General features: G+C 38.0%; 1 protein-coding gene and 1 long non-coding RNA gene across 3 annotated transcripts in view; one reads left to right on the top strand and one right to left on the bottom strand.

Annotated features, from left to right (window-relative positions):
• Positions 1-977: 977 nt before the first annotated feature.
• Positions 978-2,629, bottom strand: LOC141363400 (uncharacterized). 2 transcript variants are annotated; one of them, XR_012368908.1, is made up of 4 exons: positions 2,458-2,629; positions 1,654-1,723; positions 1,402-1,521; positions 978-1,086 (listed from the first exon to the last, which is right to left on the bottom strand). It is a non-coding gene; the product is annotated as an uncharacterized lncRNA (long non-coding RNA). The 2 variants fall into 2 exon arrangements; XR_012368907.1 differs by having other exon boundaries at positions 1,654-1,702.
• A 563-nt stretch (positions 2,630-3,192) lies between these two features.
• LOC141363397 (ATP-binding cassette sub-family C member 8-like) overlaps positions 3,193-17,853 on the top strand; it is a gene marked incomplete at its 3' end in the record, with an annotated part of 33,024 nt that continues 18,363 nt past the window's right edge. The window contains 15 exon segments of the mRNA XM_073866068.1: positions 3,193-3,533; positions 4,278-4,437; positions 4,531-4,672; positions 4,843-4,964; positions 5,255-5,421; positions 10,367-10,609; positions 11,123-11,311; positions 12,441-12,605; positions 15,176-15,331; positions 15,411-15,545; positions 15,671-15,833; positions 15,940-15,980; positions 16,165-16,316; positions 16,495-16,597; positions 16,859-16,981. Coding sequence (XP_073722169.1) covers positions 3,513-3,533; positions 4,278-4,437; positions 4,531-4,672; positions 4,843-4,964; positions 5,255-5,421; positions 10,367-10,609; positions 11,123-11,311; positions 12,441-12,605; positions 15,176-15,331; positions 15,411-15,545; positions 15,671-15,833; positions 15,940-15,980; positions 16,165-16,316; positions 16,495-16,597; positions 16,859-16,981 — 2,082 coding nt within the window.

Below are 17,853 nucleotides of genomic sequence, written 5' to 3'. Positions count from 1 at the left end.
CACAATAAGACATTTTTTGCCTTAGATATTAGACACTTCCTGTTTCTCTGATTTCGCCATGAATTTGTCGCCTCGCCATGACAAAACCGTTCGAGATATCAAAAATCCCTTCGCAATTTAGCAAGTACAATGTCTCAGCTTCATGATCACCATGTTTGGTGTCAATCCCATTAATCCACTAGGAGGAGTATTTAAAAGTTCACCGCATGCATTTTTTAAACAATCCAAAATGGCCGACTTCCTGTTGGGCGGAGCTAATATGTTAGAGTACGAAAGTTGTTCGGGTCGATGAGATCTATATGCGTACCAACTTTCGTACATGTGTGTACATGTTTGTCCGATCTGTGCACCAATGTTTTTTTTTTCATTACAGGGGGCGCTACAGAGCCCCCCTGCCACGCCCGTGTTCCAGCCTTTGGTTTTCTGCGATGACGGACGACTCTGACGTCTGTGCCAAATTTCAAGAGTTTTCGAGTATGTTAAGGCACTCAAAATTCCCAAAAGTGTTGAAAAAAATAATAAAAAAAAAAAAAAAAAAAAAAAAAAAAATAATAAAAATAATAATCCGAGCAAAATCAATAGGGCTTCGCACCTTTCGGTGCAGGCCATTCTGGCCTGCTCCTCGGTGCTCGGGCCCTAATAATCCGAGCAAAAACAATAGGGCTTCGCACCTTTCGGTGCAGGCCATTCTGGCCTGCTCCTCGGTGCTCGGGCCCTAATAATAATAAATTCGAGCAAAACCAATAGGGCTTCGCACCTTTCGGTGCAGGCCATTCTGGCCTGCTCCTCGGTGCTCGGGCCCTAATAATAATAACTCCTTGAAGAACAATAGGGTCCTCACACCCCGGTGTGCTCGGGCCCTAAAAATAAGTATTTTAAAAAGAAAGAAGTTGAATAGTAAACACACAACAACAGTGACATGCAGTCTATTGTCTGAAACCACAAAAAGAGCCAAGAAAAAAATATTTTACTGAAACTTACAAAATGCAAAATCGAAAAAAGAATAAGTGAATATAAAGCATGCCACTTCATTCAAATGCATCACGTGAGTATAGTACCTTGGGAAGGATCAGCTACAGGGAATATCTACAGAAAGAGATGACAATCAATTTAATATATAAACACCCTGTTAAACATAGTCAGCAGCATGTCCATGTTATTCTATATGGGAGTAGGGGTATCTATTGGTAAAAAGGTGAAAGGTGGGAACATTTCTAGAGGCCTACTTATCCAGGGGCAACTGTTTTCCCTTTTCCAAGGTTAGGGGCCCAGAACATTATATTTTGTTTTAACATAATTGTTTAATAACTAATTCCAGTAAGCAACAGGCTGCTTCCAGGGTTCTGTCTCTATTATCATCTGTGACATTGATAGTTAAGTTAATGTGTTTTACAGACTCACAGATCCACAGGTAATAGAGTCTCTTGCACATGGTGCGGTGCTGGTCGGGAATTTCCTCAAAGTCCTGGTGAAAACATGGCTTTAGTGGTATAAAACCAGGCAGAGGAGGAAAGTTGTTTTCTATAGGACAAATGAACAGTACATAACTCTTATATTATATTCATATTGATGTTTGTATCGGTATATATACATATATATGTAATATAATGCTAAGAATGTGCAATTTTGTGGTCTGATTGTAGGAGGTCTTACCAGCCATTGGAAAATTGGTCGTGACAACTTCTTCTCTTGTGATGTGAATCTACAAGTAAACGAAATACTCCTTTAAAAGAACAGGAGATAAAGGTAAAATATTAGCATCTAATAAAATGTGGGGTTATAAATAAAAGTAATCTCATTTGTCTTATGAACATTAAAATGTTTATGTTAAACATATTACTGTATAAGCTGTTATGACTGATAATTGGTTATGCAATCTGTGTTTGATTTTAGACAGTTTGTGAATATTACCAATGCTGTTATAGTAACTACTGTATGTTATAGTATGAATGCATTGAAAAGTAATGGCAATTATGTTTTATCAAAATCAGCAATGAGCTTTTAGCCATTTAGAACTTACAGTGTCTCCTTGCATTTATGAAACTATGAAATATTCAAATATTTAAGTTATTCAAATATATAAAAAACTAAATAATGTCTTGTTTGAAAATGGAAAGAGACTGAATTACTGTCAGATTTGTATTATTTATGGAGACGTGTAATGTCTTACCAAAGCCTGCTGGCTAGAAACTGCTTTAGAAACGTGTGGCTTAAGTCGCAAGAGAGGGATGAGGGATCACCCATTTGTCTATTATCTAAAAATGACCAACATCACATATTACATCCGTCCCAACTGTGATCGTAACAATGATCTTTGAACAATCTTTAACTTTACAACCTTTATGATGCATTCGTTTGTTTATCATTGCAATAACGAGATTCATCATGCAGTTTGACCTAAGCCATCCGTCCCGGGTTTAATGGAGACTTTGAATAGACAGAAAATAATCGTCTTACCTTTGAAACACCTCTCTAAAACAGCATGTCTTTTAAGTGCATGCTCACGCACACATTCCGCTTACGACTTAAATAAATAAAACAAAGGTTGCAGCCAAAGTAGGCAGTAAAACAAATCTGTTTCTTGGGATTGTTGTGGTAATCCTTACTGAGTGACAGTTATTATTTCCGACTCTCAGGCACCTCCCTAATACTGTAATGTCCAATTGGAAGGCTGTATTGTATTGTAGACACACCTCCTTTCGCATCGTTGGCCAATCATCGCTGTGAAACGGGTTGCTTTCCTTGGTGCTGAAGTTGTTGCTGCGTGTTAAGACTGAAACCTCGACTTCACGCAGCTCTGCGCAGACAAGTCTGTTTTTGACATCGAAGAACCGCGAGAGCGAATCAAAAGCAAAGTATGGGAATCACTCTCGCGGTATTTTGATGTCATAAATATTATCAGTTTGCGCATATCCGTATGAAGTCGAACACACCGGAGTCGTGTGAATATGAGTTAAGTTAAATAGTAATCCTTTAATTTACAAAATTATATTGTTTCATAATTTGATTGTTGTGTTGCAAAAAAGTATTTTTTACATCAACAGATTTCATAAATCTGTTTAAAGATGTTTGTATAAAGTCAAAAACAGAGCTTTTCTTAGTGATTTGCAGTTATATTATTTTACCAATAGGGGGCGGAGTTTCCATAAAAGTTACACATATAGAGAGAGGACAATTTATCTCTTTTTCTAACTTGATCATGTTTGGGAAACCATTTGCATGAACAGATTGCAACACTGGAAATGAGCGCCATCATTTAGGATGAGAGACTCGTGCACATAATCTCGCGCTCAGCCCTTGTCCTGCAGAGCAGCTCGTGTCAGTCACACACAGCACAGTGATCTAAGACTTTACTAGCACAACAAATGCAAATATCACTAGGCTACTAGACTTATTTTTGCTTGCATGTTTTTCATTTTTATTGAACACCTATATTGAAAAACAAAGATTTTAGTACTGGAAAATAACTTATCGAGAGGAATGTGGGAAAAGCGACACAATTTCTTTTCAAAATGATGCGAGGATATAGAACGGTGAGTACATTTTATTGCACGAACACTGTTTAAATACACAGTTTTACTTTAAAATGTTTTGACATATTTACGTTAATATTTTCTCAACGTTTTTCTTTTTTATAGCAGAATCGCTAGATGTTTCTTTTAACAATACTCAAAAATATGTTCGTAAACATACAAATTCATAACATTTTAAGATTTGAATTATAACAGTCCAATACACAAAATATAACATGCAAAAATATCAGTGACAATTTATTTAGCAATTTAGTAATATTGCAGTATGATTTAGTTATAATAGATTGTTGCTCTGGTGACATCATCTACATTTTTTATTCTCAGAATGAACGATATTAAATATTCGTAATGACTGACATATGATTTTGATAGTTTTGTTTTTTTAACCCTTTTGTGCGGTGGAGCTGATGACGCTCAGTGCATTTTAACAGTATATAAAATTATTTCTTTACATGAAAGAAACAAAATCACTTATACACTGAGATGTAGGCTGCCCTGCTACTGAAGATGACTTAAAACATCCTTCAGTGTAAATTGACATTGCATGTATTTGTAATATGACTCTTTGGAGGATTAAATGTGTGAGCTTTACCTAAAAATACCACAGCATTGAGACACAACAAATCCTTCAATGCTGCATGCATATAATTACTGTAGGCTATATAATCTTTAATGCAGTCTTCATAATTTAATAGTCATGTCTGAGTCTACAGACATCATTTGCCTTGTTTCTTGTTTCTTCAGACTCCAGTCTCCAATAGCACTGTATCATTCTGTGGAACTGACAACTCTTCAGCCTATAAAGTTGATAATGGCCTATTGAATAACGGCTGCTTTTTGGATGCTCTAGGCCTCGTCCCACATGTCTTCCTTCTGTTCAGCACCTTCCCCATCCTTTTCATTGGTGAGATGTCTCTCAGTATCTGCACATTCTTTATATTCTCCGAATATAAAAAGAAACATGACTGTCGTGTCATTCTGTGCTTATGTTGTGTAGGCTGGGGCAGTCAGAGCTCCAAGGTTCACATTCATCACAGCACGTGGCTTCATTTCCCTGGACACAACTTCCGCTGGCTCCTCACCATTTTCCTGCTGTTTGTACTGGTGTGTGAGATTGCTGAGGGAATCGTCTCAGATGGGTGAGATCTGTAGTTAGCTGGTATTAGTGACTATTATATACTGTACACACAGTGGGCTTAAAACGTTTTGTTATTTAAATAAAAAAAAATTTTATTAAAATAATATTTTTTGCCAAATTTATTCATAAAAAATAATTTATTACCTACTGTGGACTTTCTGTTTTCACCAGGTTCAATCAGTCCCGTCATATCCATCTCTACATGCCAGCCGGGCTGGGAATACTGGCTGCCATAACCTCCATTGTCTATTACCATAACATAGAGACCTCCAACTTTCCCAAGCTGCTTATAGGTATAAAATTTATAATTGTTTCTGTAAACCACTTGGTAAAGAATTGCTTTAGCAGTACAAAAGTCATGGGTTCGATTCACACATACTGATTACAGTACAGTATATGCATAAATTGAATTCACTGTAAATCACTGGTTAAAATGTTCCCAAATCAGTAATTAAAACAAACACATTATCAGGTAATTATTAGTATCCATGAATGCGAAAATAGACCCAAATGTATGTCTTTATTCTTTAGTATAAAATAAGGCAACAAACGTACTTCTCATCAAATATTTGTTTTTATCTAGCATTGCTGATCTACTGGATCTTGGCCTTTGTCACCAAAACTATTAAGCTTGTGAAGTACGATGAACACGGGATTGGCCCGAGGCAGCTACGTTTCTGCATTACAGGACTGCTGGCGCTCATCTACGGACTGCTGCTGGGCGTGGAGATCAATGTTATTTTGCGGAGGGTAAGCGTGGAGCAAGGGATTATGGGGGATGTGTTTGAGTATATATGTGACACAGAGAGGATTAATGGAGACAATATGTACTGAAACTGCGTTATATATACATTTAATCATTTTCCCAAGCCTTCATATCAGAAATGTTATGACCACACTGGTGAAGGTGACAAGTGAGGTGGATTCTGAATGCAGCTTTTATTGATAGTGACCTTGCATATACTGTATAAGTATTTAAAATGCTGTGGTTAAAATCACATATTCACATTTCAGGTTCTGCGGATCTGTGCTGTTTAATGCATATACAGTACAGTACAGTAATCTGTGGTCATATTCACTATCCAGGAAAATGCTTAGTAACCTTTGACTTCATATCAGACAGAAACAAATTAAGTCTCAAGGACACATTCACCATGAAGGTACAGGCATGAATCCTTCTGTCTGTTATATAATAGAGAAATAAATGAAAGCCCTCTTGCTTTGTGTGGGATTAAAATGCTGAAACCTGGCTTGTATGTGGTCTACAGATGACTCAAATGGCATTGCCGGGCACAATGAACTTCTGTTGGTCTGACAGATGTTTGTTACCCTGCGTCAGTTGCTGTGGGATGGAGCTAAATCCCTCTCTCCCCTTGCTTTGCTAAGCTGTTTATTGGGATAGCTTGTATTCTGTAGCTATGAGGTGAATAGAGTCTCAGTCCAACTCTTTAAAGGGGATATATATTATTAGTTTGGACATGTGTGTTGACTGTGTGAACACAACCACCCTTCAATGAAAAAAATCCTCTAAAGCGGTCTCAAAAGACATGTTGTTTTGATACTTTTGTTAATGTGATGTCACACTGATGAAGCCCAGCCCACAGCCACTGACTGACAGTCCTGCATTACCATAGTTTCCACCATCCGTGAGTTGTATCCTGTCCACCATATCTCAATAGTGAGATGCAATTGTCTCAGACTATATTCACAGGAATCAGATCTATTTTAACGGAAAGCACTCATTGGCTATGTTTACATGCACAAAATTGTGTCAATCCGACTGAATTTAATCCGATTTAAGGTTATGACAATATAGTTTAAACACTGCAATCTGATTAAAATGTTCATTTACATGGACATTATATATAATTCCAACTGAATGTCTGCACAAGCGCACAGCCAGGGTTGCCAGCTTCGCACATTAAAACCATCCCCATTGACATTCAAAACTATCCCAAATGGCCATTTACAGCCCAAATACCAACAACTAATGAACGAAATCCTATCATCTTTAACCCGCAGAAAAAAACAGAGACAGTTTAAACAGTAGCCTAAATCACTCGCAAAAAAACAAAGGACTTGGCAACGCCACCCAGCGCGAGTTCGAGTTCACCCTTTATCTTTCAATACGATTGAGCCATCAATACGATTACAAACAGATTATTTGGTTGCATGTAAACACACTCATTGTCTCTGTTTGTAAGGGAGTAAGGAGCAGTAGCTCATTTGCATTTAAAGTTACAGACACGAAAACAGCGCATTTTTCCTTTCACCAAAATAGGGACATTTTGGACAATGATCTGTGGGGTATTTTGACCTAAAAAGAGACACAGACACATTCTGAACAAACATTCTGAACACACACGAGACTTTTATTACATTTTGTAAAAATGGGAATAATAGGTGCCCTTTAAATTTAAATTAAATAATTCTTTACAGGGGTTAATCCAAACTTGTAGTCGTAGCATGGACTAAGAATTGTCGATACATCCCTCTATCATCTGTGTGCGTGCACGGAAGCGCTGGAGCGCGCTGCGACGCTTCGATAGCATTTAGCTTAGCCCCATTCATTCAATGGTACCATTTAGAGATAAAGTTAGAAGTGACCAAACACATCAACGTTTTTCCTATTTAAGATGAGTAGTTATACCAGCAAGTTTGGGGGTACAAAATAAACGTAGCGGTTTTCTAAGCGGATTTAAAAGAGGAGCTACATTTTATGGCGTAATAGCACTTTTGGGAGTACTTCGACTCGGCGCAGTAACACCCTCCCTCTCCCATTATGAGAGGGAGAAGGGGAGCGGACTTTTCAGGCGAGTCAAAGTACTCCCAAAAGTGCTATTACGCCATAAAATATAGTTCCTCTTTTAAATCCGCTTACAAAAGCGCTACGTTTTATTTTGTACCACCAAACTTGCTCGTATAACTACTCGTCTTAAATAGGAAAAACGTTGATGTGTTTGGTCACTTCTAACTTTATCTCTAAATGGTATCATTGAATGAATGGGGCTAAGCTAAATGCTATCGAAGCGTCGCAGCGCGCTCCAGCGCTTACGTGCACGCACACAGATGATAGAGGGATGTATCAACAATTCTTAGTTAAGGTAATAACATATTTTAATATTGAAAATGAGTAGACTATTCCTTTAAGGCAAAATTTTAGGCAGTTACAAGACGTCAGTCAGCTTGAAAAGATAAAGCGTAGGAAAATACTAATAATGAAAGTGACGTGATTTATGGAGTAGCCCATACTTGAAATGTGACCTCTGCATTTAACCCATCCTAGAAAGCAGTGAACACACACACAACCAGAGCTGTTGGCAGCTGTCACTTAAGCACCCAGAGAGCAACTGGGAGAAATGTGCCTTGCTCAAGGGCACCTCAGTCACAACCTGCCAGCCATGAGACTCAAACTGGTGACCTTTGGGTTGCAAGTCCGACTGAAACATCATCTAAGGGCACTATTGCCCACGTATTATACATGGTTTTAGCAGTAATATCATAAACAAACGGTTTTCGTGGAACAAACGTAACTTTCGGTAAACTCTGCAAAGAATCAATAACAACAAAGTGCTTAGAGTAGTTTATTTCTGATAGTTAAAGGGACACCCCACTTTTTTTGAAAATATGCTCATTTTCCAGCACACATAGAGTTAAACATTTGATTCTTACCGTTTTGGAATCCATTCAGCTGATCTCCTGGTCTGACGATACCACTTTTAGCATAGCTTACTAGCATAATCCATTAAATCTGATTAGACCATTAGCATCACGCTAAAAACATAACCAAAGAGTTTCAATATTTTTCCTATTTAAAACTTCCTATTTAAAAGACTCTTCTGTAGTTGCTACGTGTACTAAGACCGACGAAAAATTAAAAGTTGCGATTTTCTAGGCAGATATGGTTAGGATCTATACTCTCATTTTGGCGTAATAATCAAGGACTTTGCTGCAGTAACATGGCTGCTGGAGGCGCAATGTTATTACGTAGTGCCCGAAAATAGTCCTCTGCTATTGAAAGATGCTAAGGGGACTATTTTGGGCTGCTGCATAATATCATTGCACCTCCTGCAGCCATGTTACGGCAGCAAAGTCCTTGATTATTACGCCACAATGAAAGTATAGTTCCTAACCATATCTGCCTAGAAAATTGCAACTTTTAATTTTCCATCTGTCTTAGTACACGATGTAACTACAAAAGAGTTAAGTTTGAAATAGGAAAAATATTGAAACTCTTTGGTTATTTTTGAGCGCAAGGCTAATGGTCTAATCAAATTCAATGGATTGTGCTAAGCTATGCTAAAAGTGGTACAGCCAGACCCGGAGATCAGCTGAATGGATTCCAAAACAGTTAAAATCAAATGTTTACTCTAGGGGATCTGGAAAACGAGCATATTTTCCCTTTAAGTTCTGTCTAGACGCGTAGCCGTGACAATGCGCCAGAGGTGGAAAGTAACGAATTACATTTACTCACGTTACTGTAATTGAGTAGTTTTTTTGTGTATTTTTACTTTTTTGAGTAGTTTTTAAAATCTGTACTTTTACTTTTACTTAAGTATGTTTTATTTAAAGTATTGTACTTCGCTACATTTTAAATCATATCCGTTACTGAGTAAAAAAATATTTTAAAAAGCAAGGTGATAAAGACGCGCAACGGATGTAAATGGGCGGGGCCCGGGGAACGCGCAAAAAGAACCATGGAGACGGACGAGACAGGCGCGCGCTAATGCAGACCCGCCTCAGTTCAAATCTAATGAAAGAAACCCCTGGTCATATTTAAGCGACCACTTTCCACTGACGCGAAGCGAGTGTTTCATTCCTATGAAAGGTAGGATTCATGCTCTTAAGTTCGAAATTGCACGGCGCGTTTTTAATACCATGCGCATTATCTTCCGAGGTCTAGCAGCTTCGCGTCAAGTCAAACACAAGTTCAAAACGTCCTCGAATGCGCAGGTCATTAGACATTGCAGAGAGCAAGAGAGAGAGAGAGAGCGAGAGAGAGAGAGAGAGAGAGAGAGAGAGAGAGAGAGAGAATAAAGGTCATCAGGTACCCAGGTCAGGGAAGTAAGAAGATAATAAACGTGTCAAATGTATATAGACATGGCACTCATCTCATTATATGCTCATTTAAACTAGATATAGTTTAATAAAATAATGTATGTTACCAGCAATACATCAATTACAACCTTACTATAGTGATTGTATTTACAAGCTGCTGACCACCTTCAAAAGTGCATAACTCACATGTAAAATCATTAAACAATTCCATAAATGTTTCTTACTTTAAAAAAGCTTTTTATTTTATTAACTTTTTGTTATTGCACTTTAATTGTAAAGATGTTCCTACAATTAAAAACAACTAGTTTGAGATGTATATTCCCTTGTCGTTTTTGAACTATACTAGAATCCTCCACCTCTTCCCGCTGTAAAAAAAGTAACTTTTACTCTGAGTAAAGTTAAAATGACTTACTTTTTACTTTTACTTGAGTAGATTTTTGGACAAGTAACTTTACTTTTACTTAAGTAAAATATTATTAAAGTAACTTTACTTTTACTTGAGTACAATATTTTATTACTTTTTCCACCTCTGCAATGCGCGTGTGTCTGATGAAATCTTCTATTTAACTAGTTCAGTAATATTATTTTCTGATTCTTTACAGAGTAAACAAATCTGACCTTTTCTGCTCTGTTTCAGCGCTACATGTGGTTTCCACAGTCCACAGAGGTAAAGCCACCTGATGATCTTCAGGATCTGGGTGTTCGATTCCTGCAGCCGTTTGTCAACCTGCTGTCCAAGAGCACATATTGGTGGATGAACACCTTTATCACCTCTGCACATCAGCGTCCTATTGACTTGAAGACCATCGGCAAGCTGCCCATATCCACGAGGGCTCTTACTAACTACCAAAGGCTCCGCAAAGCCTTCGACACACAAAGGGTACATTAACACACATTAAGGTTTTATATAGACATCAGTTCAATGGCTGTGTGCTTTTATGGAGAATATCACAAGGCAGCATGTAAAGTTAAAATAATGTAAGCAGATATTACGTAAGAGCAGTGTTGTCCCTTACACTCTCAAATTTAGCAAATTCGTGTTGACTTTGGTGGCCTTTAAAAAAATGCCATTGTTTGGATGATGCTTATTGTTTTGTACTTATGGTTTATACTTGTGTAGACACCCAGATATAATCAGAATGAATATGTCTTTAACTCGTAAAACACAGAAGCGACTTCTTGAAACACTTCAGATTAGGTGACTTATGTAAGATGCTGTAGTGATAGATGCTAAAAAATGGGTGTGGATGTTTGTACATCAGTTACTAATTTACCAAATTAAAGGCGATTAAAATTTAATAGTCACCAAATCTCTTATAATTAGGGTTTCAGCCAGTTGGCAACCACAAACCTACCTTGTGAACTCACTTCTCATCTTTCACTCTGTGTATAGGAGAAGGGTCCTGTCCCCCTGAAAGGGTCGAGGTGGATCTGGCGTGCTTTACGTCAGGCATTCGGTGGACCTCTGATGCTAAGCATTACGTTCCGCTTCGTGGCAGACCTGCTGGGCTTTGCTGGTCCGCTCTGCATCTCTGGGATAGTTTATCATATTAGCAGTGATAACCACACCGTTTTGCCTCCGGTAACAATACACAGTCATGCTTAAACAACATTACACATGCAAGAGTGCTATTATAGTGAACATCATATAGTCACCCGACAAATGCTTATATTTAGTATAATAGCACAGTTGTGAGTCTGCTATTGCTGTTAATGCTTCTCCTCTGAGATGCTAAGTATTAAATTTACCATTGCACTCTGAACTATTGACACATATATTGGTATTTTGATGCAAGCTTATTATCCAGCTAAACCTATAAAGCCACATACATATACCATAATGTTTTAAATGAATGTTTAAATGTATATAATAGACATTTTTTGACTCTACTACTCCTAAAAGCACAGGGGTATACAGCATTTTAGTCTGCTACAACAGCTGGTACCGATATGTGATGTCTTAATGTCGTGCAGCAAGATCATTTCACATTCCAACTGTGTTATCCATGAATACTAATAGATAAACACTTGGGAAACATGCACTTCGGTTCCTTAATTGTAGAGACAGCGTGTGTGCTCCTGCATATTTTACTTAATACATCAGAAGCATTCGCATTATATCCTGGTGATGAGGATTCATATAAATCATTGTTATTGTATCATTTTGCATCGTGTTATGTACCATGGCAGAGTTTTTACTAAAAAAAAAAACTTAATATCCCAAGGCTAACATAGTTTTTAGGTGTAAAACCTCCTGGTTAATTTGGATGATACTCTAAACAGAAGGAGAATTGCATGTGCTCCTCACATCCCATAATATCAATTGAACACGTTTAATAGGCTTCACCAGCACAACAATTGCTGTGATATATGATTTTAAGAGCCTTTTCTATGCCTTCAGGTCTTAGAAATGTATTACATGCTATTAGATGATGTTGTGCTTCTGGTGGCTTTAATAATTGTATGTGTGGGGGAGCGCGGGTTGCTTATTTGTTGCCTCATATGATTTATTAGTCTGCCCTTATGTCTGTTTGTTGGGCACGTACTGTAGGTACCTTTCTTTTTTCATTATTTGTTTCTTTCTTTCTTTCCTTCTTTCTTTCTTTCTTTCTTTATTAATTTGTTTATTTATTTCGTTATGAATCATTAAGGATAAAAAATTGATCTCTGAGACCTTGTAAACAGTTTTTTTTGCACACTTTTTCTTGCAGATCAAGTTGCTTGGCATGCACTTTATCTCCTCTGAAGCATTCTTAGCAAACGCATATGTTCTGGCTGTGCTGCTTTTCTTGGCTTTGCTCTTGCAGAGGACCTTTTTACAGGCATCTTATTATGTCGCCATAGAGACCGGAATAAAGCTCAGGGGAGCCGTACAGGTAAGACTTATCTGGCAATAACAGTGGCGGCCGGTGATTTTTTTCAGAGGGCGAGTAAATGCAAAGCTTTTGTGAACATGAGCGTCTCTTATATCATAAACCCTATCGACGCATGTGCAGCATGCACATATTTGGACATGATGCACATAGATTTACATGACGCACTCACCTAAAGGATTATTAGGAACACCTGTTCAATTTCTCATTAATGTAATAATCTAATCAACCAATTACATGACAGTTGCTTCAATGCATTTAGGGGTGTGGTCCTGGTCAAGACAATCTCCTGAACTCCAAACTGAATGGGAAATAAAGGTGATTTAAGCGATTTTGAGCGTGGCATGGTTGTTGGTGCCAGACGGGCCGGTCTGAGTATTTCACAATCTGCTCAGTTACTGGGATTTTCACGCACAACCATTTCTGGGGTTTACAAAGAATGGTGTGAAAAGGGAAAAACATCCAGTATGCAGCAGTCCTGTGGGTGAAAATGCCTTGTTGATGCTAGAGGTCAGAGGAGAATGAGCCGACTGTTCAAGCTGATAGAAGAGCAACTTTGACTGAAATAACCACTCGTTAAATCCCAGGTATGCAGTAAAGCATTTGTGAAGCCACAACATGCACAACCTTGAGGCGGATGGGCTTCAACAACAGAAGACCCCACCGGGTACCACTCATCTCTACTACAAATAGGAAAAAGAGGCTACAATTTGCATGAGCTCACCAAAATTGGACAGTTGAAGACTGAAAAAATGTTGCCTGGTCTGAAGAGTCTCGGTTTCTATTGAGACATTCAGATGGTAGAGTCAGAATTTGGCATAAACAGAATGAGAACATGGATGCCTTGTTACCACTGTGCAGGCTGGTGGTGGTGGTGTAATGGTGTGGGGGATGTTTTTTGGCACACTTTAGGCCCCTTAGTGCCAATTGGGCATTGTTTAAATGCCACAGCCTACCTGAGCATTGTTTCTGACCATGTCCATCCCACAAATCTTCATCAACTGCGAGATGCTATCCTATCAATATGGGCCAACATTTCTAAAGAATGCTTTCAGCACCTTGTTGACTCAGTGCAACCTAGAATTAAGGCAGTTCTGAAGGCGAAAGGGGGTCAAACACAGTATTAGTACAGTATAGTGTTCCTAATAATCCTTTAGGTGAGTGTATTTTGACATGCCAAACACATTTTTAATTCTTGCCTCTCTGAAGAGAAGTCACCGGCCGCCACTGGTCAATAAACTGTACTTGCTTTTGTGTCAGTATGATGTGATGCCTTACTATTAAAGGCAGAGTAGGCAGGAATTATCTAAAAAACTTTTTTACAAGTTTGTCTAAACTGTCTTTATATACAAATGCATAATTAAAATGTAAGTACTCTAAAAAAGAGAGTATAAAACTCGAGTGTCTGTAGACCTCTCACGACTGTGTTAAACACAGTTAATTATTTCCATCCGGGACGAAACATATGATTAGCTTGCTCAAATATCACTCTCTCTCGCGACCATGGCTCCACCCGTTGCTATGGGATCTGCCCAGACATGCGCACACCCGATTGATTTGAACGTGCACGAGGCAATACGAAGAGCAATAGTACAGCAGAGAAATAGCACTAACGACTCACAGAAACTGCATTCACATCTTACAGTACCTGCATATCCAGTCAGCGAAGGCAAAAAAGGAATAAATGAAGCAATCAAACGAGAGGAAATATCGCGTGGCTTTTCCTCGAGTCGATGATGCAGTAGCAGTATTGTCTGCGGAGTGTAGTCCTCGTCAGAGTCAACAATGCTTTCATCACAGAAACTCTTCCATGCAAAACACTGGCTGAGTGAGTACTAAAAGCCATCCGTTTATAAAAGCAAGCTGTTTATATTCCTAGTGATAAAGTTAGGTGTATTATTACATGTGATTGTGACTTGATGTTATTACATGCACCGCGCTCCTTCCTCTCCGCTTGTCTGAGGTAATTCGCGCGTTCATGTGTTTTGGGGGCGTGGCTTAAGAAGAAACCCAGAAGGGAGGGGGTGGAGTGAATGGAAAAGTTAGCTGTGTTTAAAACAGTGCAGAGAGGTATACAGACACTCGATTTTTATACTCTCTTTTTCAGAGTACTTACATTTTACTTATGTATTGATATATAAAGTCAGTTTAAACAAATTTGTAAAAAAGTTTTTTTAGATAATTCCTGCCTATTCTGCCTTTAAAGCTTGATCAAAGGTAAGAATAAGCTTTAATTGTAATGTCTTAACATCAAAACCCTCAAAAAAGTGATCTATCAGATGTAGGGCAGTCTAATCTTGCAATACAATACTGTACATACGGGTTGCAATGCAGTTGCGATACTGTAAAGCTAGACAGTATATTAGGATATTTCCTTATTTAGGGATATAATAGGATACAATTTCAGGATTGAGACTGTTCATAAGCAAACAATAAGTGTTGTCTACAAACTACAGTGGTCATGTACCATTAGCTATGTGTTTAATGATACTGTAAACTGTAATTAATAATACTTTTGATTATTATTGATATCTATTATTCTAAGAGTAATGCTAATATTTATTTTCCCACAGACTAAGATTTACAATAAGATCATGCGTCTGTGCACCTCCAACATGTCTATGGGCGACATGACGACAGCTCAGATCTGCAGCCTGGTGGCACGTGACACCAACCACCTCATGTGGTTCTTCTTTCTCTGTCCGAACCTGTGGGCCATGCCGGTTCAGGTATCATGAAAACGTTTGGTTTATCTTGAGAGTCATTGAACATTAATAAAGTGATTTTGTTATTTTTTGTCATGTACAGATTGTCATTGGAGTAATACTTCTGTATTATCTGCTGGGTGTGAGCGCTCTGATCGGTGCAGCTGTCATCGCTGTTCTGGCACCTTTGCAGTATTTTGTGGCCACTCGACTTTCACGTGCACAGAAGAGTACACTGGTGAGCATCTAATGTATGCTAGTGTGGTTTCATTGTGCCATACAATCTTCAAAGTCTCCAGTCTATATCGCCAGAAATTTATTATAATATTGTTCTGAATGTGGCGTAACCTCATGTCATTGCAGGAACACACAAGTGAAAGACTGAAGAAAACCAATGAATTGTTAAGGGGAATCAAACTCCTGAAGCTCTACGCATGGGAGCACATCTTCAGATCCAGCGTGGAGGATATACGCGAGAAGGAGCTGACCAATCTCAGAGCATTTGCACTTTATACCTCCCTCTCTAGTGAGACTCATCCTTAAAATGTTTTCTGTAAAGCTGCTTTGAAACAGTGCAAATGATGACATCATTTACTGGAAATGTTATAATTTTCCTTTTATTTTTCCTGCAGTTTTCATGAATGCTGCCATTCCAATTGCTGCTGTTCTCACGGTAAGTGTGTGACTGTGGTGCAGATATTATTTCCCAGCCATTCAAAAAGAAAACAGCCAAGTTCCCTTAAAATGATGACCTTAACAAGCTAAAGCTACTTTCTTTAGGGTCACAACACAATGTCATGGCTAATGTTTTTGATATCCCAAGTTTTAAAAATATTTTTATGCAATTTTTTCGACAGATATTTGTGGTTCATGTGAACGTGCACAGTGCGACAGACTTCGATCTGTCTCCCGCTGTGGCTTTCGGATCCCTCTCACTCTTCCACATCCTGGTCACGCCCCTCTTCCTGCTTTCCAGTGTCTTGCACTCCACAGTCAAGGCTCTTGTAAGGTGATTGACAGCTCTCGCCCTAAAGTCTTTCAATAGGGAGCATTATGATTGTCATTCATCCACATGAATACCTAAATTAATCTTTTATTTTTTTCTTCCTCGTCGTTTGTTATCACACAGCTTCAGTGAATTTAATGTCATTGAGCTTTAATAACTGCAGATATTTCCTCTTTCTCAGTGTGCAGAAACTGGGTGAATTTCTTGGCAGTGCAGAGATTGAAATTGATCATGAGCCTCCAGTCCAGCCTCCACCAAAGAACAACAGCAGTATTAAGTCTGTTGTGAGTTTAACAATGCAGTTAATAGTTACAGTACAAATCTGTTTATAATCTTAGGAAATTTCTGTTTAAAAAAAAAATTCAGAGTACTGCGTTTAAAAGTTAGACTAAGATTTATTCTAAAATAAATTAAGACCAAAGCTTGATCATTAGCCATACCTTTTTTTCATTGTATAATAAGTAAATTGTGTCAGTGCTCAGCATTACTACAGTAAATTGCTATTGAATTGGTTGAATGGACACGTTTTTGCTCTCTCCCTTCAGTATGCGTTACAGCTTCAGGCCAAGCTGGTAAATCGTAAGAATAAAGCCAAACAGGATGTTAACAGGAACTTTCAGCAAGAAGACCAAGAACTTTCTTTCCGAGAGGAGGAAATCTGTATTAAGGTTAGTGTAAATTTCTAACTACTGGTTAAATTGATGAAGGCTACAGGTTGCTGGTCAGGTCAATGATATCTAAGAAAACGTTATGTATAAGAATTGTGTGGTTCTGAAACAGAAAAATACAAATACAGACATTTAACTAGTGGATTTATTTTAATTGTTGTAATTAGGGATGCACCGAAATGAAAATTCTTGGCCGAAACCGAAAACCAAGGCCGAAAAACCGAAACACCGAAATAAATTATTATGCCAGTTATTAGTACAATTGCATTTATGGCTATCACTGTGTACTAACTTTACTAGGGGTGTGTGACGAATAAAAAAAACTCACAGTTCGGATCACATTACAGTTTTTGAGGCACAGATCAGATTATTTTTCGGATCAGCAAAAAGGTGGGAAAAATCTAATAAACAATAAAGAAATTGCCAACATTTATAAAAAAGAACAAAGTTGTACATTAATAAGGTCTGAAATTAGCATTTTAACACAACTGAATGCTATTTTCACATATTATCTGTTTAGTTGTCAGACATATAGTGGCGTTTTCCCAGACAGGGATTAGACTAGTACTAGACTAAAATAAATAGAGCTGTCCAAACTGAAAACATCTTGCACTGACATATCTTTAAAAACATCAGTGCCTTTAGTTTGTCCTCAAAATGCACACAAGTAATGTTTTTAGTAAGGCATGTTTGTTTAAACTAATTATATTTCCTAATTAAACTAAGGTCTAGTTCTGGTTTAAGCTAATCTCTGTCCAGGAAACCACCCCAAAGACTATTAAAATAGTGACTAAACATGACCCAATAACCTTGTGTTTAATCCAACCAGCTGTTACTTTAACTACTAAGTTACTAAAATCTTGATTTATAAA

The sequence above is a fragment of the Misgurnus anguillicaudatus genome, unplaced genomic scaffold, assembly GCF_027580225.2.
Source record: "Misgurnus anguillicaudatus unplaced genomic scaffold, ASM2758022v2 HiC_scaffold_34, whole genome shotgun sequence".
In the NCBI taxonomy this organism is placed as follows: Eukaryota; Metazoa; Chordata; class Actinopteri; order Cypriniformes; family Cobitidae; genus Misgurnus; species Misgurnus anguillicaudatus.
Note: the sequence above shows the minus strand (reverse complement) of the source record. Positions and strands in the feature narration are given on the sequence as shown.